Source organism: Patiria miniata, unplaced genomic scaffold (genome assembly GCF_015706575.1).
Source record: "Patiria miniata isolate m_02_andy unplaced genomic scaffold, ASM1570657v1 HiC_scaffold_26, whole genome shotgun sequence".
NCBI lineage: Eukaryota > Metazoa > Echinodermata > Asteroidea > Valvatida > Asterinidae > Patiria > Patiria miniata.
This window is the reverse complement of record NW_024037065.1, coordinates 55,300-82,606: the sequence shown is the minus strand read 5'-3', so window position 1 is coordinate 82,606 and position 27,307 is coordinate 55,300. Positions and strand designations below refer to the sequence as shown.

Genomic DNA, 27,307 nt, shown 5'->3' with positions numbered 1-27,307 from the left:
TATGTACCGTAGACAACATAGATGACCTGCGGGTAAAACATTACAATCATTTTAACAGCACTCACTAACAGTGAAAACAAAACCTACACAACTTAACAAAAAAGGACAATTAATGGAAGCATTAAAGCAAACAATAAACCAGCAGACAAGCTAAACATTAGTACAGGGGCCAATTTCATAGAGCTGCGTAAGCACAACATTTGCTTAAGCACAAAAACGTCTTGCTTAATAAAATCAGGTTACCGGCCAAAACTCCATGCGATTGTTATGCTAAGTAAACAACAGCTAAATACCAGTCACAAGCAATGTACATCACATGGAGTTTTGGCCGGTAACCTAATTTTAGTAAGCAATGTTTTTTTGTGCTTAAGCAAATTTTTCTGCTTAAGCAGCTCTATGAATTTGGGCCATGTAGGTACCAGGCTAGCCCTGATTCAGTAGTGGAGCACCTCTAAACTCTAGAAATTATTCAGGGGGAATGGCTAGCAGCATGCGCCAGCAAATTAATCAAAGACAGCAAAAGCTGTGCAGTGTACCCCAATGGTCAAGGTGGCAGGGGTTACGGCTTGGAGATCAAGAATTCAGACTGCAATGGGAATTATGTAGGCTACATGTGCATAAAGGAAGCTACGCAATTGCTGTGCAGTAGGTATTCTCACTTATTAAGGTAAACCTTATATGGTTATTCAAGTGCATCTATAGGCAATAACAAAAAGTAAATGTTGGAGGTTAATGATAACCGATGGGACCACTACATGTACAAACCTGAACTACGTTAGATAAATCTAGAGGGAAGTAGGGTCGGCTGGCAGAAAACGTCCAAGCAATCCCAAGTACCAAGTCTTATGTCATATCACAAGTAAGGTCACAGCATTGAGATAATGTATGCATGTATATCGTCGTGTCAGTGCAACAACGTCGTATCTCCATTCTGCAACAATGTCGTATCTCGGCGTATAAAACCTTTTGACATTCTGAAACTCGTGTTTTTCGTTCATGTTATTTTAGGAGATACCACTTTGTTGCACTAAAAGGTTGTTTCTCGCTTAAAATAACCCGTATGTACACGCAAAGTCAATGAACATCGAGATACGACGTTGTTGCACGGAGCGTATACGCGCAAGATACGACTTTGTTGCAGAATGGAGATAAGACGTTGTTGCACTGACACGACGATATGTAGCTCCGTGGTCACAACTAACAGGGGATGTACTTGGGGATGTCCTAGAATGTATTTGTCACAGTTTAGCTCGTTGACGTGAGACTGCATGACTAGTGACTGACTGTGATTAAAGTGTGGCAACAACTGTCAAACTGTACATGTACATGTACAAATGTGGGAGATGAGAATCTGAAATTTGACGATACAAATTTACTTCACACAAAGTTGGTCACTGTAATTCTCAGGAAATGGAGATTTGACAGCATCTGTATACCTATCTGTACACATATTGTGGTATAAAATGTATCCCGACATGTAGGTCTTTAAAAATCCACTCAGAATTTTGGAGGATTTCATTGGAATGAGGAAAGCAGCGCCCAACCACTTTAACTTTATACTTTACCATTTGAAGTACTGAGGATAGTTTCTAGCAAAATGCTTGAGGTGTTAAGAGTTAAATGCAGGGTTTAAGTTGAGTCACAATAGTTCGAGTTCCAATCTGGAGTCAAATAAGGTTGAGTCTGGCTACGAGTCGAGTCTAAACACAAGTCACTGCGTTCAAAACCGAATACAAGTGACAAATTTAAGTCACATGCTTCTAGGGGTGTGCATTTACGGGTAGTACAGAAACTGGGTACCCTACTGGACAAAAAATATGGGTACCCGGGTACCAGTTAAAGAAACCCAAGCCAAAAATTATAATCTGGGAAGTTGCTGTTCAGATTGTTCATAAAGGTCTGCATGATAATCGGTAACATCGGTGCGACAATACGCTTAGATAGGGCATATACAGTGAGCTATTTAGCTATGTGGCGAAAGCTGCAACTTCCGTAAGCATCATAAAACGTGAAATTGGTCTTGGTTTTCCATGTATCGTGTTTTTCATTTTGAAATTTTCCCACCGACATTCAAACATTTCTTTCTCATTGACTGAGAAGTAACTTACTAAGTTGGTTACAGGTTCCTTGATTCCATAATCTGGAACCGGTTTCTAACATTAACGGTCAGGTACTCGGGTACCCATTTCCAATGCGCAGCCCTACATGCTTCAATTGAACGGATTAACGCATGCATGTAGTTTCCCAGAAATCAGCCACCTGGACAGTAATCAGGAACTTTAGTCTTTACACCACCATTGATATGAAGAGCAGTACATGTATGTACGGTCGAGTCTCGTTATAACAAACTCGTTCGGACCTAGCCAAATTGTTTGTTATATCAGAATTTTGTATTAAGAGGAACATCAGTCCCATTCATTGTGCATATATAAATGCACAGTCGGGACCAGGGCTTTATTTTGTTATAACCAGAATTTTGTATTAGTTAACAGAGTTTGTACTAACGAGAGTCGACTGTACTAGCTCACGAGTCATGTGTCCTCAGTGTCATCAAGTCCGAATCAAGTCAGAATTTTCAAATCTTTTGTCAAGGTGACTAGAGTTGATTCCGAATCACCGAAATTGTGACTCGAAACAGACTCGCGTCCTACAATTCTGGTTAAAAGAGGAATTTAAAATAGGCATGTTGAATTTTGTCTGTATACGTCCAGCTCAACTGCTGCATAGCCATGATGCTGTAGTGTTGCATTTACATTGGAAAACATTGAAGTGTTAACTGGATTCTATAAATAAAATGGGTTATTTTACAGAAAAAAAAAACCCTTCAATTAACCATTTCTTTTTAAAGATCATAGTAAGTAAAACAAAAAATTATCAAGTTGCTTTTGAAAAATCCAGGGAAGAAACATGCACATCTAAAGGGTTGATATATAACGATAATTTAGCATGATGTGATGCGGACCAAAACGTTTGCGAAAAAGTGTTCACACTTAAATGTAATGTACATGTACTACTAGCACTGTGGCTCCATATTCTATTGATCTTTGTTGTGAATAGAAATACGAATAGTGTTCTCATTAGATAAAAGACAATGTTTTGAGTTTGGAATGATGACTGAAAAACATGTATGACATTTCACGTTGGAACTTTCCTACAACGTTACTGTACGTGTGATGGTATAATGGTATGTATGTCAGTGTCTGAAACATTTATGAGACTTTTGTTCAGATGCACAATGGTTTTTGGTAGACTATCTGCACTTACTGATGCGACGCTTGCTCGTGCCTATATATTGAGAGATGCAAGAAAATAAACACATAAAGAATCTCCATTACTGAAAAGGATACGTAAGGTACCTGCCCTGAACATGCAGAAAATTACCCACCAGGGGCAGAGCCTGAAAAATCCCTTACTGGTCTAAACACTGGTCTTGTGCTTTCTATGACCACATACATTAGACTATCATCTAGGACTTTAACACATTGACTGCCGACAAAAGTTTGGTAGGGTGCCTACTATGCGATGTACAAATGCGCACATTTTCAGCGATGCAGTTTACAATACAAGAAGCCTTTACTTTACTTCGAGTACATGTACTCATAGTGGCTAACTCCGGTACGCCTGTCACTACAACTACAATGCATATTTGTAGTCAGCAGTCAACATGTAAAGTATGGTACATGTAATTACATGTACATGTAATTACATGTACAAATTTATCCATCAAAGTCAAAAGTTCCATTTGAAAGTGTATTTTGCAAAGTCAACTGTTCAAATTTCTCGACTTATGACGCCCATAATTGCCAATAAATAGCAACGGTCTTGCACCTTACTTGCCTTGTTAAACACATTACTACCATATAAATGTTTTAACCAGAAATTTGACCCCCTCCCTCCCCCACTTTCTTTCACCGCTTGATTTGGAAGATAAGGTGCTGTTGAGGGCAAAATATATTGTAGTTTGGACTGGACTGTTCTGATGATATACAGACCATTCTTGTGGTTTGCCTTGCTGTTTCTCAACATTCGGATTTTTTTTTTCAAGGCAATAACACATCATAAAGCTGCTATGATTATTGTATATTTATCATGTATGCGCAGCTTATGTTAATTTCTCTAGATGCTTCCATTGAAATGCCAAAAACAAGAGTGTACAGTATGTCTTTAACACAGTCTGTGAAAGAGAGCTTCCTCTCAAGGGTTACATTTTGATGATGAAGACCATTCTTTCTGCTCCCACCATTATTGTATGATACATTGATGAACAACAGACTAAGGACAGAGGCTGTACATACATGTATAGGGTTGCTGACAACCAAATGGTTTTCACTAGCTTTCGGGTTTGCAGAGAGCGTTATTTGAACTGCAATTTACATGCATGCACAAAATATTGCAGATCTGGAGGCACTTTCCTCAGTTAACAATTGAACAACCAAGAAGCGATCTTTGGCATGTCCAAAATGGATTTCTCACATCTTATTTAATTTCTTTTCAGGAGGGGATTAGGCCTATTTTTTTTAGATAAGTTACTGTATCTTACCCTTTTCACAAATAGAGCTCATATTTTTGAAAAAGATATTACTGTGACAACAAGGTATTATCCACAGGGATGTCTCAGCATCTTTTGAACATGCATACAAATGTATAAGTTCATGTATTTTGAGTAACCCTTCTGGTTTGTGCATGTAGTCTAAAGAAAATTTTTTAAAACTTCAGCAAGTTGGATGCCTGTTTTTTTCAATTCACAGCCAATTTGTACACCCACTTTGTCAAAAGCCCTGCTGTGAATACGTAGCAATTTCGGTTTTATCTTTCACATTTAATTTCAAGTGAAATAAAAAGGACAGTTTTTGTTATTTTACTTACGGCATTGTAACTTCTCGTAGGTGCTGGATGTATTCAAATTTAGGAGTAAGTCTGCCATTGGATGTTATGACAGCCTGCAGAAACGGAAGAAACTCAGGTTTTCTTGTGTCAGTAACTCACAATCTGTGCTTGTGCGTGAGTAACAGTACATGTACTTGAGTAACAGTGTATATGCCATGCTGAGAAATTGACTGAAATAGTAATCGAACCTGCAATCACCAGAACAATGCAGCAGTGGCACAACCAACCGAGCTACCCACCATTATGGCCAAGTTCGGGCAAGGACCATTAGTCGACTAGTGGTTGATTTGTGACGTACCTTACGCCTGCGCACTGATAGCAACGTGCGAACGTCTCTAGTCAAACGCTGGTCAAAATGTCATCGCAAAACTTCTGGATCCTGGCTCTCTGCTAGTATTATGAATGTGCGCGGCTATTGGTTACCAGCGAAGCAACCAACCATAGGCTGGTTCCAAATAGTCGACTAGCGTAGTCAACCACCGTCGACTAGACAGAGTTCGGGCAAACGTTAGTTAACCATTGGTCAACTATAGTCCTTGCGCGAACTTGGCCTATGTTGCTGATCACCAAATTTGCTATTGTCTTTGTTCACTGGGAGAAAGTCTGAAACCCGGAGCCATTTGTGCCATATGGCCAGGAACCACAATACAAGCAATCACATGAGCAATCCCCCCAAACCTGTGAAATAGTAATCAGGGATCACCAAGAAAGGATACAACCGACAAAGTGCACTTGCAATCATTATATTAAAGGTAGAGTATATCATTTGCAGCTATCCAAAAGTAACTGACGAATTGATTGTTGAAAAGCATACTTGGTTTAAAGATAGTAATGGCACTAAACTCCCTGTGAAATTATTCTTTCTGGCATGCTGTCATTTTGAAGAAAACAATAAAAGAAGGTTATTTCCAAAGATGTGTCTAAAAGACGCATCTTTTGAAATTTCTGTTAGTAGTTCGTTTTTTATTCGGCGAAGCCGTGAATGGGTGCACGCAAGCGTTGACACGACGCACATGTGCGCGGTTGCTTTAACTCATCGGTTCAGTGCGTGGCATTTCGTAGCTTGATCGGCTGAATGAGAACGTGTCCCGGACGCTGATTTCAGGCGCAATTCAAAACATGACTTGGCATGGCAACTTTTGAATTGAAATTGAGATCTAAGAATACATGTATTGTTTTCTAGGGATATGCAGTATTCACTGAGTTAGAATTTCATCAGGTTAGTTGTTACGCACCCTTCTCTAGATTTTGAGCACTTTTTCTGCTTCAAACGAAAAAAAATACACAAGTGTTACACTCTACCGTACCTTTAAACAAAGAAATGGACTGAAAATCTGGATATTTGAACTGCCACTCAAGCCCCAGTCAATTTCTCTGTTAAAAATGGCATGAGACAGTATCAAATGTGCTTCGTCTTAACCACCATAACTCCTTTGGGGGGGGGGGGGGCTGGTTGTTTCACATTTATGTTCATGACATTTTTAGAATTCTGTTCATGCTTACAATGAATCCAATGCATACACTGGATGACACCTACATGTAGCCTGCTAACATGAAAATGTATTTAAATATTTTGATCTTAATTTGAATACTCACATCTTTAACAATCCGAGAAAGGTTCTCCTCTTCAAATGGCCTCTTAGCATCCGACTTCAGCTGATCAGGAAAAAAAAAGTGAAACAATTGCATGAAATGGCAGAATACCTTTTGTGATAAATTACCTACCTTTTGTAGGCCATTTCAGTCATTAACCCTAACCCCTTCATTGATTTACTAAGAACCTTCCTCACTCTTGCAAAATCCAACACCATATGGCAAGTCTACACCCAAACTGTTGGACTCTGATTATGGTGGCATGTCTGACCCCATGTAAAGCATAATCAGTTTACTAGTGTACATGTACATGTAGTTCTCACTCAAACAGAATCAAACAAAATATGCAGTTGGATTTTGAAGAGTTTGGGGTGGTTAGAGTTACATGTAAAAAGACTATTCTTAAATGCCCCCTCAGTTACAAATAAATTACATTTAAAATAAGGTAAGTCAAAAAGTTTGAATATTATTCTACACGAGAGGCTTGATAGTTGTTTAATAATGTTATGCTGAATCATGTTCAACAACTCTGAAACTAACAGTGCTGAAATTCATAATCTAGCCAGTGTATAAGCCGGTACAACCAATTTCAAGCCGGTTCTTAGTTCTTACCATATCGGGCACTAACGGCTGAAGGAGGTTACCAAAAAAGTCGGTTGCTTCTCTTGGTAACTGAGCTGGCATGTTATCAATGGAGCACACTAGAACGCCATCACCAGAAAACCTATCCATGAAAATCAAAACACAATTCCACTTAAAAAGGAACCGTTTGGGGACAAATATTGTTGATGTACCCTAAAGTGGCACGGCCCCCAACGTGGCGCACTTTGATTTTTCGCCTGTAGTGCCTAGCTAGAGCAAAAGTTTTAACTGAAATTTCACAGAAAGCGACATTTCATCAAGTTCTAAACACTCCCGTTCATAAATCGCGAGTTTATTTACCCATTACAAAGTTAGAAGAAAAATTCATTTTGGTGTGATTTTCCGATTTTATTTTCAAGTGCAAAGTGAACCCTTTGAAAATGCCCCGAAAAATAAGAAAATAATTTTCTGACAAACATCTGGATGGGTTTGTAATTAGAGATAGTAAATATTTATCAGAATTTATCAAGTTTACAGAAATTCTTAAATGTTAATTTGGAATTTTCCGAGATTTATTTAAGTGCGCCACGTTAGGGAACACTCCGCCAATTTGTGCCCAATTTCCGGACGCCACCGTTTTTGAATTTCGGATTAAATTTTATGAAACCGAAATTGTTCACAGAGGTTTAATAGCAAGCATTAAGAAGGTAAAAGTACCAGTATTTTACTGCATGAATTTGAGGTTTGTCAACAAAGAGGTTTGGCAACACTACACGAGGAAAGTCGGGTAAGCTTCGAAGTGCACCACGTTAGGGAACATGACTATATACCCCTGCGTGGGCGGCCATTACTGAGACAGCTTTTGTCATAATGTATGTACCGTACTCATCCCACAGAGGTAACAAGCCTCCATACACAGAATGTATTGTGAATGTCAAATACTGTTAAACCCTAACTCAGTAGCATGATTTACTAGGAAGCATATGCATCCTGGCGAATTCCAACACCATCTGGGAAATTGCACACACATATTTCTGACTTTGTTTCTGGAGGTGTGCCAACCCAATGTAAAAGACTGTCAGTTTAGGGCAGGGGTGTGAGTGACCACTGATAAAAATAGCCGAAAACAGCTGAAAAAAGGTGTAAAAAAGCTGAACATTGGAAATCTCCTATACTTTTGTACACAGCAACTAAGGCAAAAAAGCTGACATCCAAAAAAAAAAGAAGCTGAAATCAGCTTTAAAGCTGAGATTTCACACCCCTGTTAGGGGTACTGTACCCATCCTGACAGATTCCAACAAAACATGCCGATGGGGTTTGATGGGTTGAGCTCTGTTAGGGTTAATTGATAAACTCCTTTGTCAAAAATCCAAGCTACAATGTACATGTACACGTAAAAGCTAAATAACACTGCATTTTGTGAAGCAAAGTTACATTTGGCTAAATCACACAGCAACTCTTCTGTGACAAATGAACGAGGTTGTACAACATCTGAATGAATCTTTAGGGCTGCTTGTTTAGAAGAGAGTTTGGAAACTGGGTACCACATCTTCACAATCAACAAATTCTTTAGGTACCCGGTACGCACAATTGTGATATCTCTTGCCATTAAACAACAAAACATGGAATTCCTACGTGTACAACGGAAGAGAAAATATTGGCAAATAAAACACCAGTGCCGTTAAAACCCTGCAAGTTTTAGAGACCGAGACTGAGAAAGGTACACAGCCCAGTCACTGATTCTTTACATGAAGCTGCTTTCCATCAAAAAAAATTCACTGCAAATTCACAGTGAATTTTGAAGATTTCATCAGGTTTCCCAGAAAAATGCTAGGAGTTAGGATTAAAATTTTGATTAAAAGACAATCACATGAACAAAAGAAATAGTCCACCGAAAGCAAAGTTTCGACAGAAAACAATGATTTGCAAAACGCAAAGGTGCATTGGACAACGATGTAATTTGTTTGGTCAGCGGGGTGTAAAGATGTTTTATATGAGTGAAAAGTTAAAAACAAAAATGTTCATTTTCTGCATGCTGTGCTAGACTCTCAAATTCTTGAACTAAACATCTGAAACAGACCAAAGCTCACAGAAAAAAAACAAGTTGAAATCAACTGTTCCTTGTAACAGGCACCATGCATGTACGAACCTTGGTCTTCCAGATTGCCAGATTTACATAGGAAGATGGATGCGAATGATGATTTGACAGTGAAACAAACCAAAAACAAATGGGAGGGAAAAAAATATCAGTAGCTGCAATTCCTTTCAGTCTCAGTGGACGCCAACAAAACGGATGATGTTGATGAACTTAATACACGAATGTCATTTTCCGATGTGTTCTGATGTTATCTTTTGTCAAAGGTTCTAGTGGTAACGTGGTATTGAATCAGCAATGTGATTGGCTGATCTTTACGACTGGTACAGGTCAATAATTCCAATGCGCGGGATGCAGAAACCATTCAATTTTGGAACGCTCATTCCTTTGAGAGACCATGCTTGTAAGAGCCTACAGAGCTCTTCGGACAGGCTCATAACTCGTGTGAATGCAAAGAGTAATGCATATTGAAGCATACTTGAGGGAACTAATGTAAAAAGAAGCATTCGAAGCAAAACTTGCTTGATTGGAAATGTGATGAACGTTTGCTAAGTTGTGGTGTAAACACTTGCCATGTCCACTTTTGTGTAAAGTACGACCAGCCTTTATGCAGAGCTTCCAAAATTCACATTTCTTATATATACTGGTAGTACTTTTCATCAAGCTCGTAGTCATCGTGCAGTGTGTCGCTACGCATACAGATATCCATTGCAATATGCGCAAAAAATTTCGAGCAACCGTGTTTAGAACATTTTACACACTGCGCGCACTCATTCTAAAATTTGTATCCTTGTGGAGACATTTCTTTGTTCTCGTGTAGTATTAAAGTGTTCAATTTTTAAAGTAAAGTTTCAAAATGCTCTTATTTTAACCAGAATTAGTTTCCTTGGCTGAAATTTGGACTTGATATCCCTTTTCTAAAACTCTTCCATTTGCGACAGATCAACCCACCTTGGAAATTCCTAGTTTTTGAGTAAAACCCATATGTATCTATTTCGTGAAAACCTTGTGGAGACCTATTCATCTATTGCCCTGTGGAGACCTTTACAATGTTTTGTTCCCTATTGTGTGCGTGTCTCCACAAGGATACATTTGTGTTCACACGCACCTGATGGCGTTGAACCCGCAGTTTCTAGGATTGCATCCTACGAGAGAGATTTATTCATGAGCAAATGAGTGCACTTAAGCAACGCAATGTTGTGGGTATAAAAAAGAAGTGAACCAAAGTGTACACATTTCTACAGCTCCAAAATAACATTTATACAATCTTTAATTTTGAGGTTTAGGTAAAGTTACTAAACTGATTCAATTAACAAGAATTTTCTGGTGTTTGTACTTAAAAATGGCATCAATACAGCTACCTTATTTGCTCAACAATATGGAGTATTGGAATTGATCTCACCTCTGACTCATGAAGTGCTGATGTTTATGGTTAGCATCATACAGGTCAAAGGGGCTCTCAATGCTGCTGCACTCTTCGATGAATTCAATGGAACCACCGGGGTCGGCGGTGATGTCACAGATGGCCAGCAGGCGGTGGGGCAGGCGGGGGCAACCCGGCGCCTCGGGGGCCACAGGGCTCATCTCGGGGCTCAGCAGCGTCTTGGTATCCATGTTGGTCAGGAAGCGGGGGTGGCCGATGTTCCAGAAGATGCCGTTAATGATGCAGGAGGCCCAGGGGGCAATCTAGAGGTAAAAACCAGGGATGACTTAGTTACAAAAAGTGCAGCTTGAATCTGTAACCAGAGCCAAAAAACTCTGAATTTTGCACAACAGGGTGTGCCTGAAGAACAACCAGCTGGCACAGTGCAACGCTGAAGTAAACTTCCAAAGATCCTAAAACATCTGTTTCTAAAAGGCTCCGTAGCAGTTTTTTTTTTTTCTACAACCACAAGACTAGTGTACAGCAGGCTGGGTTGTATTGGTTCCAAGACATCCTTGGCCCGATGTTACAGCGGGCACGGGTTATTGGACTGTGCAGCGATTCACCGTAAGCGGGCGATTCACACATGTACGCTACAAGCCGTTAAAGGACATCTTGGGAATTTGGCATTTCTGCATGGGGAATTCCGAGCAGATTTATGTGGCATTAGCATGTCTGGTTCCTGTGTACTGCTGCAGTTTCCAAGCGCTACGCAATGCACATTTACATGTACGTTACGTCACCTGACTTTCAGATCAGCGTTTTTGTTTCCACGAGTGCGTATGCGCTATTATTTTGCATATTAAGTCACACCCTACTGCAATGCAAGATTCCAGAGACATTCTTTGCGAGCGGTCAGATGAAGATTACTTGGCATTCAACCCCTGGCAGGTGTTGTGAATACTTTTTACTCTACAGCGTGTGTCAATAAAAACGCAGGATTAGAAACAAAAATATTAAGAATATAAACCACCCCTATTCATCATAATGTTAACCCTCTTTTCAAAGTACCTTTCCTTCTCTTCACTATGCTTTTTATCCCATCTCATTTGGACAATCCTGTCCAGAGATAGAGTACATTGAAGAAGGGTTATAAATTCCAAGCTGGTCTGATTTGTGAAATCACACATACTTAATGAAAGGTTTGAATTCAGTACAGGTGAAAGTATTTGTGGATCACAAAGAAGGACATGTGTGGCAGGATTAGGCTTACATAATCCTTTAGTCCACAATCAATGTTATTAGTCAATAATTGCCCAAGTGACCCCAACAATGATAGTCCAGTTATTAAATTTAAGTGATACTTATCATCAGTTGTTTCAAAGAAAGTTTTGTTCTGGTTTAATTGTCTTCAATGCATACCTGCATTGTACATAACTGGTCGTTGTGTTAAGGTCATTGAATCAGATCAACCCGCTTCAGAAGGGCTTCACAAAACTTGTCATAACTTTTGAACCAAAAGTCCAAATTCCACCAAACAAAAATCTTGTCAAAGATGAAATTATGGACAATCAAATCCTTATCAAATTAGGCACACCAGTAGCATAATTTTCTCAGAAAAAAATCGCTTTGAATCCTGCGTTTTTATTGACACACGCTGTAGCTACAATGTGAAACGTTAATGGCTTGTATTGCCACATGACATTAATGACAGGGAGTGCATGACCAGTGTGGGTACATAAATATTTCACTTGCCTTCTCGCTGAATGTGGAGCGATAGAGTTCAGGGTTCCTGTCGTATTCTTCCCTGTCAAATTCCCCTCCTCCTCTCCGAACTATGTGGTCTTTCCTGTGAACTACGGTGGCATAGACCTTTGTGTGGTCTGTTGGAAAAAAAGTTAAAACAAATTGAGACTGATATGTTTTGGGGCACATGAAATAATGTTAAAATATATTGGTTACATGACTGACAAGAGGCCTTGCCAAAAAATCTTTGGTGTACATGTTCACGTAGCATTTAACAGCATGAGATACATTGTAGATGTTTAGCCAACCTTGCCGACTCCTGCTGGCAATATTCAGATAAATTCTCTACAGCTCATAAGGCCAAAAAAAAAAAGTCTCCGGTTTCTGGTATGGAGCTTGCCCCAAAAGTGGTGCGGCGACGCGGCTTTTTTTTTTTTTTTACCTGTTTTTTTTTTTTTTTTTGGCTTCAAATGTCGGCTGATGACTGCAAATGGTGCCCGACTAAACTTAGTGCAAATATATGGGAGTCCAGAGAGGCCACATAAATCTTATTCTCGATCATAACCCCATCTAAAAACATGTTAAAATTGTGCAACAGCAGAATTCCAGTCAAACCAGTGAGTTTGGCGGTTTTGAAACATCATCTTGTATTGAAAAAAAAACTTTTTCATTTTGCCGACGCGCATGGCTACGGCGACGCGCGCGCATACCAGAAACCGGAGACTTTTTTGGGGGGGCCTAATAGGGGCCTATCAATAATTGCATGAGGTGAAAATTCCAAACTTAGAATTTTTATTTTTTGTTGATTTTTTTTGTATTTATTTGGTATTTTTGTTTTCAAAGCATCAGAGCTTTTTGACTGTTTGCAAGAATGTACTCACTGGCACACAACAACCAAAAGTTGCTGACAATTTAAACCATTTTAAAGATGGCAAAGGTAATGTAGGAACTTTTTATAGAGTTTTCGCCATAGTAAAAGAAAGATGATAGATAACATGACATTAAGTACACCTTAGCTAACATTGTACCTCCTTTCTCCACAGCATTCCTCAGGTCTTGTGCTTTAACATACTCCACAGGAAGGTCTGCAATTACTTCTTGTGCACCCTTTAAAACAGATAAAATAAATAGAACAAAATAATCAATAATTTGATTTTCAGTAAACACTGTTTCAGTAAAGATTGATTAACAAGTACCAAGTGGTACAACCCACGGCGGTTCCACGAACCGTACAACCGCGAATTTTGCAATGCAATGGGGCGTGATCTGCAAATTAGACAAATTGTATATCAGTGTCACAAAACTGCAGGTATTCCACAGAAACTCACTGGCACAGCTGTGATACACAGTGGCACAGAAAAAGTATAACAGGCCGAGCAAAGTGTCCAACCCACCAACAAAACACAAAAGGCAAAATTACAAGAAAAATGTGCTATAGAACTGCACACAACCACGAAAAGTAAATTTTCATTAGCTGCTACACATACACATTTGTAAATGATTAAAGGGGCACTAGGTCCTGAAATCCCCGAAAATGTTATGTTTTGGATTGTTTACTTAGCCTATTTCAAACATCTGGTTGAAAGGAAACCAACCTAATGTCTTACCGTTCCCGAGAAAAGATGAAAAAAAACCCGCTTGTTTACATCGGACATGACGGAGTACGAATACGTATTTCGTGTCGTTCTCATGTACGCTATACACGTTGTGTGTCTTGGGAACAGCGCGCGGTGACCAATCACCAATGCAAAAAATTGTGGTTTCTTCAACGTCCGCTAAAGGCGAACACGTTACGCGTACGAATGAAATCACAACTAGCACCCAAACAGCTCGAAATTATGGGGTCGCAAAAGTGGACCCCGAAATTCATTCTCGCACGCATAATACAGGAATAACACAAAAATGCCCAGTTTTGAAAGGATAGTTGTGTGGATGTTTACATCCTACTTTTAAAAGTTATTTCCGATTATCATCATCTCGTTCAAAGTGCGTTTTCTAGCCCAATTGGGCTGTTCCAGGACCTAGTGTCCCTTTAAAAACACGCTTGAAAAAGTGATGATTACATAAAGCAATTAAAGAAAGAAACAAACTTGAGCAGGAAAAGCATGACACCCTAATCATCTTTTTCAATTTGCATCCAGAGTGTAGGTGCTTTCCTCCCACAAGAACTCACTTAAAAGGAATGTACATCATTGGCTTTTGCTGTAATTTTCAGAAATGGAGTATTTGAGGGGTTAGTATAATATATCAAATATTGTTACACTGACATGTTTGAAGTTTTATGTTCGAAAATGCTGGAAAGAAAAACAAAATCAAGAAAAACAAAATTGTTCAAGTAGTCTGGTTCCCTGACTCCACTAAAGATGAAATGGATCAATTCATAGTTGCCAGAAAATTGTAAGGTAAGGGAACCAGTCTAGCTGGCCTGCACCCGTTCATGAACATGTAACCAATACCAAACAAAATTTGGACTGGAAAAAGGTAAATTTGGAGCAGTAGTTGAAATATAGTTAGGTTTTTCCAACGGTGGTCGGCCGACCACCGTTGCAAATGTATACAAAAATACCATTTTCTTGAAAATGACTTCACACCAGGTGCCATAATTTTACAGGATGCTTAAGACTGTCATTTACCAACATCCTAGTAAGGTATTTCTTAAAAACTTGGTAGTTTTATTTTTCGATGTTTGAAAATGTTGTATATTCCCTTTAAGGTTCGTGCACTTTTGGTTGAAAATTGGCAGTCGGCACTCTTGCATGCCACGGCTTGCATGTAACGTGTCCTTCAGTAGCTCTTTAGAGTAACAGCATTACACCTTAAAGGTTCCATGATTTTATTTTAAGGAACATATTTTGTGCAACTTTCTACTCCTCTTCAATGTACCGGTATAACGACTATTTGACATCCCTTTTTGGTTAATTTTATTGAAAAGTGCACTTCTAACGATTAAAACGATTAAAATGTCCAATTCGTTTCTGGACAACTGAGGACGATGTCGCTGTGATGTCATTTCAGGAAGACACTGTCCAGTTAATATTCTGTTCAAATTGTGAACCTAAGCATTTGCTCATTGAAAACATCCGTGAGAAAAGTGTGATCACTGCCTCACTGCCATGTACTGAAAAAAACAACGAATCACCACAGTTAAGAGAATTTACAATAGCACATTATCCAAACTTCTAGCAACTTTTGGTGTTGAAATAATGATAACATTGAGGTTTCTGCCTGAAATGATTTTTACTCACGAAAATAAAAATTCGCATCGGCATAAAAACCAAAAACTCACCAAAATACATCTACCCGGAAAAAAATAGCAAAACCAAAATTGAAAATAAGGTTAAATGGGACAAAAATGTGGGTTTTTTCAAGGATTACATCCATACAAAGTACATTGGATGGGCCCTTAAATAACATAAAAGAAGGATTTTCGTAAAAGGCCAATTATTATACAAACTCACCTGTGAAACGTTTCCAGATCCCATGAAGACAAAGGACATTGGTCCTATGGATTGGGGGAGCTCCCCTAGGGCTATCCGGTAACCAGCGTCCCGCACTGCTTGCATAGCCATCCCTGTGTTGCGGTAGTTGTGTGCTGCGGCTATGTGCTGCACAAGAATATAAACAGATGGATAGACTCGCACTCAACAAGGTCACAATAGAGAAGACGTGCAGTATGTGTCATTTGAAAACTGAGTCAGCTACAAGTACATGTATGTAAAGCTTAGGCTAAATGATATTAGGTCCAGTCAGATCAGGTCAGAATCCCTTCAACTTACAATAAATGGCGTATGGTGTCCCAACGCCAGCAGTCTGAGTCCGATGCCATGCAGAATGTTCAGCATTCCCGCGATGCCGGCAAACTTTCCAAAGGCCACCACCCGTTTACCATTCTCATCAACAAGCTTCTCGTAATCGATCAGACGAATATTCTGCATAAAGAAAGGCAAAAACCTGACAATTCAGAGTGTCTAATCAGCTTTTATTTTAACTGCAGTGATGTGGGACACGACATTTTTTAAACCTGGGAGATGCATGGTATGTGCTTATGTGAGGCTGTGAATGAAGCCGAGGATGTCATGAGTCTCCGGGTGCATTTTACAGTATGCCAATAGGGATGGAATACCCCTGTTGCAAGTCTAGGTAAACACAGGAATCTGTTCTTCATGTTGATCCTACTGATTGAAACATTTAATAATAATGATAACGGAGTCTTATATAGCCCACGTATCTACCAACAATTAGGTACTCAAGGCGCTGGAAATTATGTCAATTATTAAAGAAAGGTAAATATGAGAAATATGAGACCCATTATGTAGCACCTTATAATGGTTTACAAGGTACTGCGGCGCACATTGCAGCCCCTGCCAGAAACACCGGGGCAAACCCCTTCTCTTAGCGATAAGTGTTACTGGGTTCTTTAACGTGCATTACACAACACACGGGACCTACGGCTTTACGTCCCATCCGAAGGACGAAGCAATAATGGTAAAGTGCCTTGCTCAAGAGCACAAGCACCATGTTCCCACGGTCAGGATTCGAACCCATGCACCATGGCACACGAGTCGAACACCGTAACCATTGGACCACAGCGCCCCACTGATTACATGATACTATTTGACTGACATGAATTATATAGATGTCCAAAACAGGCTTCCAGAGTTATTACTTCATCTATTGTCAGCTTGTTCCCATAATAGTTGTAATGGGCAAGGACAATAGCTCTGGACAAGAGATTCCGAAACGGCCTGTGTAACATTAAGTCTGTTTTTACAAACTTAACGCATGACCATACTAGCTAGGCCACGAAATTACGATATCCGAGGCTCAACCTAACAATATTTTTATTGAATTATCCTAGTGGTGGGATTTAAATCCGCATTTTTTAACATTTGGTTTGAATTCCACTCTTCGGTTTTGATTTTGGAAACCGGATATCTTCGGAACCAACATGACCAACCTTTAAAAAAAATTGAGCCTTCCATTTTTGTGACACAGGCTCAAGAAAACAAATGGTACATCATCTGAATTTGGTCCACGGTCCCTGATTGTGCAATCATTTGCTAGTGGTCTTCTTGGTGTTTGAATAGCCTGCCCACTTTTTTTTTCAACATTACAACTCTGGAGTGTTTTTGTAAAGGCTCAGTGGTCATTAAATCCTGCAACCTACACCCAGTCATTGGGAGGGCATTTCATGTGGCACCTCACTGGTCATTTTGTGTGAGCTGGATGGGAACATCTGGTGAAATCAGATGAAAAAATTAGGATAACCGAATTTTGAGATCTCCGATTTCTCCAACCGCTAAATTATTGCCACACAGCCAGCAATCTCCATCCACTTACATCAGATTTCTAAACCGCCTTATTAAATGCTACGTGTACCTTTTCCAGGATGGCATCTAAGAGTGGCATGTTCTCACTCTGTGCCTTGATTGTATGGGAGAAGAAACAATAAGTCTTGTCAGCCAGGAGACGATTGATAGGGACCTGCTTGACTCCCAGGATGAGAGAAGCCTCGCTCAGATCCTCTTGAATGACGGCACCGGCCTTGGAGTAGTCCTGCAGAGAAAAGTAATCAAATATTGATAGTGCATATATCCACCAAACTGGTGTTCAAGGCATTATAATTATAACCCAGCTCATCTGCCCAATGAAAACACTTCAAAGCAACTTGATATCAGAATTTTCAATAATCGATATATCGGAAATCCAATATAGAGAATATTTGATATATCGATTATCCCATGCAAAAGTTAAAGAACATGATGGCTCTTTGATTAAAAAAAGTGTAAGTCCCAATTTTCCACAGCTTTCTCTGGAGCAATACGCTCAAACTTAGGTAGGTAGGTAGGTAGGGAACTTTTATTTTTGGGACAGTTTTTTTGTGTAAGATCGTATGGAGGCGCCTGCGTGTAGTCAAGATAAAAAGGTAGTAATTGATGGTTTTGGATTTTTTTGTTTAATTTTTTCCATAAACAAAAGTTAGGGTAGGGGCTGTCAGAATAGGGTAGGTAGGGAAACCGGAAGCAGAACTTTTTGTTTTTGGCCTTATGGACTCTTGGCAGTGACGGCAGTGTTGTAGTGGAGACCATCACAAGACCAGACACAAGACCAGTCACAAGACCAGCACAAGACCAGCCACAAGACCAGCCACAAGTAACAGGGCATGAACGATTGCCGTTGAATGCCGAAGGAATGCCTTTGTTGCAGTTCATTTGAATAGCTTGTGACTTGACTTGAGACTGGAGGTCTTGTGATGGTCTTGTGATGGTCTTGTGATGGTCTTGTGATGGTCTTGTGATGGTCTTGCATGGTCTCGACTACAACACTGAGTGATGGGCACATGTCTGGCACGGGTTTGGAAACAGAATGAAAGAATTTTGGTCCATTTTACCAGCTCCAATCTTACCTCCATTGTGTAGGCTCTCCTGTTGGACGGCGCTACCATAACCTTCACCCCAGCATCCACGAACGACTTGACTTGCAAGGGGTTGAGGGGCGCCCTGCGTTCCCACTGTGACCCGTAGTCCTCCCTGCGTATAGCCATGACGGGCTTGTCCGTTTTACTGCTCAGGTGCCGCCATTGCTTCGATGAAGCCGAGGTTCGCAGCAATCGACTGCCCAGCTTCAGTCGGTTGGCACGCAACATGATGGGTGATGATGCGGCACACAACTGTAAACATACATGTATGAGCACAGATGGATTGTGAATTTTTGGCCTACGGTTAAAGATACATTATATGGTAAAACTTTAATACATCTATTACAACAGGAACCAAATTCTGTTTACTGTCCAAACGCGTGACTGTCCTCAACGTTATATCCTCGATTGCCAGTAAATTTGGACAACTCAGTTTTACTGCCAATAACAAGTGAGATAAATTTATAAATGTAGAGGTCTCCTCCTATTAACCTTTACCCTACCCCCCCCCCACCCCACCGAGTGATTTACTACAAACTTTTCTCACTCCTGCAAACTTAAAGTAAACTGTACATAAAATGTCGGACTCTGATTAGTGGTGGTACATACATTGTACATGATGTAACCCCATGTAAAGCATAATCACTTTACTGGTGCAGTACTCACTCTAACCATGGAGGAATAAGAACATTCCTCCCTGCTCTACCAGATTTCAACAAACCCTGGTGTTGGAGTTTGACCGGATGGGGATTGTTAGGGTTAAAAATGTATTGCAACAATTCAGTTCATGAGATTAACTTCACAAACATACATGTACGTAGGCCGATACTACTTCTAGAATTAGAAGGCACACGGGTGTTTTATGGCTAGTATGTGTAGAAGTAGGCTGATACACAGTGCAGGCCCCGTCTTGTCAGGTCAGCGAGCTGGCCTAATTGAAATGCGATGCATCATTTCCCTACCTATTCCCTTTCATTTCAATTTCTGCATCTATTGTCAGCTTGTTCCCATAATAGTTGTAATGGGCAAGGACAATAGCTCTGGACAAGAGATTCCGAAACGGCCTGTGTAACATTAAGTTGTTTTTACAAATAATGCATGACATTACTAGCTAGGCCACGAAATTACGATGTCCGAGGCTCAACCTAACAATATTTTTATTGAATTATCCTAGTGGTGGGATTGAAATCCGCATTTTTTTAACATTTGGTTTGAATTCCACTCTTCCACTCTTCACTACCTTGTCTGAATCTGAGCTGAGTCCATTACAACATGAATAAGACAAAAAAAAATAATACTTCTGCTTCCGGTTTCCCTACCTACCCTATTCTGACAGCCCCTACCCTAATTTTTTTATTGGAAAAATGCGGTGAAAATACCCAAACCATTACTTTATACCTTTTACCCTTGACTACACGCAGACGCCTCCATATGATCGTACACAAACAAAAATTGGCCAAAAAAAAATTCCCTACCTACCCTATTTTTGAATGCCATGTAACCGGAAGCAGAACTATTATTTTGTTTGGCCTAATTCGTATTTCCAAGTATTGTAGCTCAAGTGGACGTGGGTCAAATGTGTCGATTCCATGTCACTGATTATTAACTTCTAGACATGCTAGTTAGAAGGCACCTCTCGTTAATAGCTTTAACGAAAAGTGTCTTCTAATTCTAAGTAATGGAATTAACCCAACCATGATGTACCCCTGGAACTACGCGTCCGCAGACCAGAAACCGGAAACTTTTTTTTGGGCCTGATGGAATTTTTGGTGGATTTGTGTTTCAGAAATTGGAATTCCAGACAAAGGAATTTTGTCTATCACAGTGCATGTCCAAAATCCATAGCGTGCTGACCCCTGAAAAAACAGCATGCTATAAGGCTGACGAGCAGCCTTCTAATTCTAGGAGTAATAAAATCACCATCTTTTTAATTCACCACCACCCCCCTGACATGACCATGTTTACAAAGACCGAAGTGAAAAGTGGTGTGAGGATACGCTGTTTGTAAGGCCTTTACCTACTTGATAAACTTTGCTAAAGAAACTGTTAGTAGGATGGGACGCTGTACGGTATTATCGCAGTACTTATCACGTTTCTCGTTCGGAATAGAGATTGCCCACTAACCTTCCCAAATTTTCCTGTCTCTTGTGTTGTATAACTCTTCCTTTTCAAATTGATATAAACAAATCCGACGGTGGTGTGGTTTATTCTGTGTACGACGCCTGTGAAAATAGACATGCTCAGAGTGTGCGAACGGAGGTGGACTCCCTATTATCGTGGAATGAAGGAAGTGTTTTTTATAATGATCTCAACTCTTTTTTTTTCATAGTTAATGATTGACCAAAACATCCCCTGAAATTACTGAATAAAGTCTGATATTTTACCTGTAACGTTCAAATTGATTAAAGACTATTTATGCCTGCAGGATGATTTCTTAAGACCCTGCCCCTCCCCCGAAGAGAGAACAAAAATCACTGAGACAAGTCTACTGATTGGCGATTGGGGGCGCCATTCACTTTACATGGTGTGCCGTTTTGTTTTGTTTCTTGAGCTGTCCTAGTTTGATCCCGTAAAAGTTTTTACGTCCTTTGACTTCATTTTGTGTTTGCAGAGAATGGGACCCAGTCAATGGAACTTTCTTGGACAGAGCACCATTACCCCTAAATGTTAAAATATAGACGGTACCTTTTTGGCAGACACGGTGAGGGAAAATTTGCAAGTTTTGGAAAACGTCAATATTTATTAAAAATCGTTTAAAGTCCCGAAAGACACAACATTTTATAATCGTCCTTTAAATTTTATACAACTCGGCAAGAAGTCCTTAATGACTGGTGAACTGGATAAAAATCGCCACTTGAACTTGAACTTTGAAGGAGTTTTGGCAACGCAATTCAAAAAGACAAATTTCCCAAGCCGCGATAATATGCCGCGTTAATAAATAGGGAGTCTGACAACTAGTAGTACATATATGTAGTAGTAGTACCGGGTAGTAGTAAAACTAGGCCCCTAATCATGCTAATACTAGTAATAGTAGGCCTAGTTTAGCTTGAGTAACTCCAGCTGACATGCTCATATTCATTCACATGTAAATGAATATGAGCATGTCAGCTCAAGCTAGGCCTAGTTAATACTTTTTTTAGTAACCTACATGCATGACATGTACGTCGTCCAACCTGACAATGTGAAGATTATCATCAGACCCCGATCATTGGCCTCAAGCCCTCAACCCACCACACACCTTTACTACACCCACCCAGCTGACCAATCACTGAACAGAAGTCACGATGAATTATCAATCGGCCTATTTACAAAGTCCAAAGTAAAAATAGCCTAGGCTAACCGTTACGATATCGATAGTACTAGGCTACTATGATGAGTGACTAGGGTCGTTGGCGTTGTGTGTCATGTTGTTCAACTTTGAGGTTGTGAATGTGAGCATGATGTGAGCGAAATCACCATGATTACAATTACATCACAAGTTTCTAATTCATACTGATTGTACACATACCTTGATTTTAGTGGAAGACTTAAAATCGACGCGTCCAGCTCACTAGATTCTCGATATTTTGTGCTGTGTGTGACGCATAACTAGGACCGTCGACATGTTGTGCCCATTCTTGAAAATCACGCATTCTCGAGAATGGGCATGCACATTCTCGAGAATGGGCGCGCATTCTTAAGAATGAGCGCCCATTCTTAAGAACGAGCACGCGTTCTTAAGAATGAGCGCTCATTCTTAAGATTGGGTGGGAATATCACGTGCACAATTTATGAATTTTGCCCAATCTTAACAAACATTGCACGACATAATTATGTTAAATGAATTGTATAGCGGTTAAAAGGGAAACAATTCATATAAAGAGGAAAGAAAATGTGCTATGCTTCTGTACTCGTATAACTACGATAATTTGAATCAAATTAAACCTGTTATTATTGCTTTTTTTCTGCCCACTATGGGAAGTTTTGTAATAACGGAGGACTGGGAACTAGTCTGGGAAGTGCTTTGTTTAGGCTAGACAAGTTACAAGTACCTGCATGTATCATATGCGTGCCACGAAAAAAAAACGATGTCCAGAAGCTGCCAAAATTGCTCTTTTGACTAGATAGAATCCAGCTCTGCGACGTTATGGTGGGATGTGAACAATAAATTGGTGGCAATTTAAATGGGAAATAGCATTAGCACTATGGGATGTCGCAGTATTCATTCTCATTCTTCACATTCTTCATTCTTACGTCCCCCCCCCCCGCTTTTATTATCCCAAAAATCAGAATTCTTTGCACTAGTATTATTATGTCTCTTATATTTTCCTGCCCCCCCCCCCATATTAATACGCCTTTACTTACCATATCCACTCTACTTTTCAGCGCCTTGCGTTGCAACAGTATAATTATTGAGAATCAGTGAACGAGGATTCAGCTAGACTTGCCAAGCGCAGCCGGTGCTCGGCATCGACAAGACCGTTATCTTGTCGCGCATTCTCGAGAATGTGCGCTCAATCTGGAAGAGATATTTTTTGCCAAGATTGAGCGAGGATCCAGTTGCACATTCTCAAGAATGTGCGTGCCCATTCTCGAGAATGCGTGATTTTCAAGAATGGGCACAACAGACACATGGTGGACGTCGTTGATCGAATGTAGGTTCATGTACGTACGTACGTACGTACGTACGGATACCGGACACGTACACGTACGTACATCTACAGGACGTACGCGCGCTGCCTTAGCTTCGAGCTCAAGCGTACGGTGGCCGTACGGTGTGCGTACGGTGGCCCCGACGGGACATAACTGCTCGTGAATATTTTTTTGCGACGTGACGTCGTGAATTTATACTAGTCCCCAGACCTGACAATTATTCCCAACGCTCACGTCTAAAATAATCGTAGGTAAGGCAGTAACCGCGGCTACAAATAAGCGTGACGACATTGACGGCCCTTTATCAAAGCTCGAATTCGTTTATCACATATAGCTTTTAATTTACGGATCAAATTTGAAAAAAAAATCACTTTCTTCACATACCATACAGCTATGATAAACAGAAAGACTTTTTTGACACGACGTATAATGTGATCTGACGTTGCGCCGGCATATTCTATCGAATTCCTATTAGCACTGTACACGAGTCGCCAAGGCGCAGATCCAGAGGGTTTGCGGGTCAATTTCTTGAGTTGTTGGCCCCAAATCGAGTTTGGTGCATGGTGGAGATCGAGACCACTATAATAGAGTGCGCGCCACATAAATAGTGGTCTCGGCAACGCATCAACACGGATGCTGCACAATTGAAGAAAAAGAACAACCTTGTTTCCGATGAACTACTCAAGAAATACAAAATGGATTAAATTGAAATGTCGTGCAATTAGTTTTCACGATGTGTAGCATGAGTAGTTTGAATGGCGTGAGAAACCGTGTAGCTATAAATATAATATGATCGTAACAATCTAGTGTTTTAAACGTTACAAATCCATGTTGACTTCCATTAGGTTTGTATTTGTTGCAAATAAAATCCTGTATTGTTACGGTCATAATAGCTTGATTAATTGACGTTTTTTTATTAAATAAAATCTTTTGATTCCAAACATCATGACAAATGAGTGTACGAAAATTCATTTTAAAATAACGTGTATTTCTTGAGTTGTTGGCCCGAAATCGGGTTAGGTGGTGGAGATCGAGACCACTATAATAGAGTGCGCGCCACATAAATAGTGGTCTCGGCAACGCATCAACACGGATGCTGCACAATTGAAGAAAAAGAACAACCTCGTTTCCGATGAACTACTCAAGAAATACAAAATGGGTTAAAATTGAAATTTCGTGCAATTAGTTTTCACGATGTGTAGTATGAGTAGTTTGAATGGCGTGAGAAACCGTGGAGCTATAAATATAATATGATCGTAACAATCTAGTGTTTTAAACGTTAAAAATCCATGTTGACTTCCATTAGGATTGTATTTGTTGCAAATAAAATCCTGTATTGTTACGGTCATGATAGCTTGATTAATTGACGTTTTTTTATGAAATGAAACCACTATAAGGCCAAAAAAAATATTCGGTCTCTGGTCTGACCGAAATTCCGGAATTGACACGGGGACGCGGATTTTTTTCTTATTTTTTTTGCTTTTTTTTTTTCAAGCTTGGATTGTACAGACAAGGTGGGGTACTATTTTGCTTTTTTGGTGTCCTCATGTACATTGGTGTCCTCCATAATTTGCCTAGGTGCTCTCGATCATTTGCCTTGGTGCAATTTCCCATTCCTTGGTGCTCTTTGATAAAAAAAATATTGAGGAGGTGCGGCAAGAGAGGGCGCTGTTGGAGCTACAACCGAACATTTTTGGGAAAAAAAGATTGACGCGCATGATTAAAATCGACGCGCGCGCTGATCAGAGACCGACTTTTTTTTGGCATAATAGAGGGCGCGCCACATAAATAGTGGTCTCAACAACGCATCAATACGGATGCTGCACAAGTGAACAAAAAGAACAACCTCGTTTCCGATGAACTACTCAAGAAATACAAAATGGATTAAATTGAAATTTGGAAACTCCTAAGGGACCCTCGAACACATTCCAACTCGATTCAGGGACAGATATATCATTAAAAAGAAATTCATATTTTAGCCAATTTTATAAAAACTGTAAGGCTAACCTCTTGCAAAATTTGTCAATTTTCGTCAAAAAAATTAAATTGCTCCAAACTTCCAGGAAAGACTCCTAAGGGCTCCTGCAACACATTCCATTTCGATTTAGGGACAGATATATCATTAAAAAGAAATTCATATTTTAGCCAATTTTTATTTTTAAAAAATGTAAAATGAAAATGCTCCAAACTTCCTGGAAAGACTCCTAAGGGACCCTGGAACACATTCCAACTCGATTTAGGGACAGATATATCATATCATGCCCGTACTCGGCACTGTGTGTACTCGGAAAACTTTGTACTCGAGTTTTGGTACTCGACTACAACATCGCCTCAAACTTTTGTACCAAGGAGCACCAAGGAATGGGAAATTGCAACAAGGTAAATGATGAAGGGTACCAAAGCAAACGATGGAGGACACCAATGTATATGAGGACACAACAAAGCAAAATAGTACCCACCTTGTCAGTACAATCCAAGCTTGAAAAAAAGCCAAAAAAGCCGCATCGCCGCATCAATTCCGGAACTTTGGTCTGACCACAAGAATTACCAGTTTTTGTTGGCCTTATCACGAAATAGATAAGATTTTAATTAAAGATTGGAATTTTCCGAGGCGTGTTGTTTCGTTGCGAATTGAAGTATTTTATGTAAGGCATATTAAGTCGAAATTTCAGCCCAGAAAATTAATTCTGGTAAAAATGGAAGCATTTTGAAAGTACACTTTCAAACTCGAAAACTTTCGTACACGAGAATAAAGAAATTACTCCACAAGGATACACATTTCAGTATGGGTGATTTCGAAAAGTTACACTTTGGATCCTGGATATATGCGTGCTGTGTTGATCTAACTTGTACAAAAGTATGACGGTGGTCTTAATATACAATATCAAAGCACACAATGAACACGATAAGGCTACTTCATGATGCCCTTTATAAGGTTATCATTCTCTGATCCTATTCTATAAAGCAGTTATGTAGACATGTTCAACACGAGTAATAACATTAAATGAACCTTGCACTTTGTTGAAGGGTGGTTTAATTTTCATCAATGGGAGGGAGTAATAATAGGGCTGGAAACACGAAAACACGAATTGTTCACCACTAATGTTGGTTTGTTTTTCTTCTAAATCAGAATCAATATTACAAAGTAACATTGTGTTCTATGTGAAATGAACATTTCTCATAATAACTTCTATTTATGCATTCAAAATGTTGGCTGTCGACTCAATATTCTGGATCTTGCATCAAGGGCTGACGACCTTTTTTCCCAAAAAACAAGCGACATTATGACACTGAGGTCATTTCTCTTAAAAGAGATGCGCCATGCTGAATCTTAAATACCCTGCAGCTTTAATAATCCGTGAAATATTCTCGCACACATTTCTAGCCATGCACTGTTTCTATCTACAATTCTCTTGTAAATATTTTGTATTCATTCAAAAGGAAGGATATATATTTCCTTGCTCTACTTAAGGTTAGGTTTTAAGCGAAAATGAACTACAATTGTCCCTTCATCACCTATAGGTTTTCCAAAAAATATTACAGCAAAAAAAAAAGCTTTCGGCTTTTTAAAAATTATTTCTCTACTTAACGCTTCATGAACCATTCTCTAACTTTGGAACAGGTCAAACCAGTCAAAATCATCATAAAACTGTTCTCAAAACATTTTATGAACTTACAATACTAACAGTGCTCAACAATACTTTAAAAAATAATATATTTTTCTTTACATCATTCGGTTTGATCTTTAATTTATATCACAATCAAACCGTAGATATGATTTGAAGACAAAAGTTTGTCTTGCTTTATGTAAATACATAATTGTGGTGTCAGCTTAACAGTAACAATGGTCTCCTCTTAACTTTTGAATCAGATGTAATCACATCACATTAGGTATCTGCTATCGGTGAAAAAAATTGGGGAAAAAACACTTAAAATGAGTAAATTGGTTATAAGTGTTAGCTATGAACATTTTATGGTAAAGTTGGTCTTT

General features: G+C 39.5%; 1 protein-coding gene across 1 annotated transcript in view; it reads right to left on the bottom strand.

The window, feature by feature from the left end:
- LOC119733972 (alpha-aminoadipic semialdehyde synthase, mitochondrial-like) overlaps positions 1–21,857 on the bottom strand; it is a 35,731-nt gene extending 13,874 nt beyond the window's left edge. The window contains exons 1-12 of the mRNA XM_038207351.1: positions 21,833–21,857; positions 18,673–18,936; positions 17,646–17,822; positions 16,043–16,195; positions 15,725–15,871; positions 13,295–13,373; positions 12,276–12,403; positions 10,560–10,843; positions 9,212–9,217; positions 7,093–7,204; positions 6,484–6,543; positions 4,867–4,940 (exon numbers count right to left, since the gene is read on the bottom strand). Of these exons, the coding sequence (XP_038063279.1) occupies positions 4,867–4,940; positions 6,484–6,543; positions 7,093–7,204; positions 9,212–9,217; positions 10,560–10,843; positions 12,276–12,403; positions 13,295–13,373; positions 15,725–15,871; positions 16,043–16,195; positions 17,646–17,822; positions 18,673–18,936; positions 21,833–21,838 (1,490 nt within the window). The 5' untranslated portion in view covers positions 21,839–21,857. The remainder of the gene's footprint in view (positions 1–4,866; positions 4,941–6,483; positions 6,544–7,092; positions 7,205–9,211; positions 9,218–10,559; positions 10,844–12,275; positions 12,404–13,294; positions 13,374–15,724; positions 15,872–16,042; positions 16,196–17,645; positions 17,823–18,672; positions 18,937–21,832) is intronic.
- Positions 21,858–27,307: the final 5,450 nt, after the last annotated feature.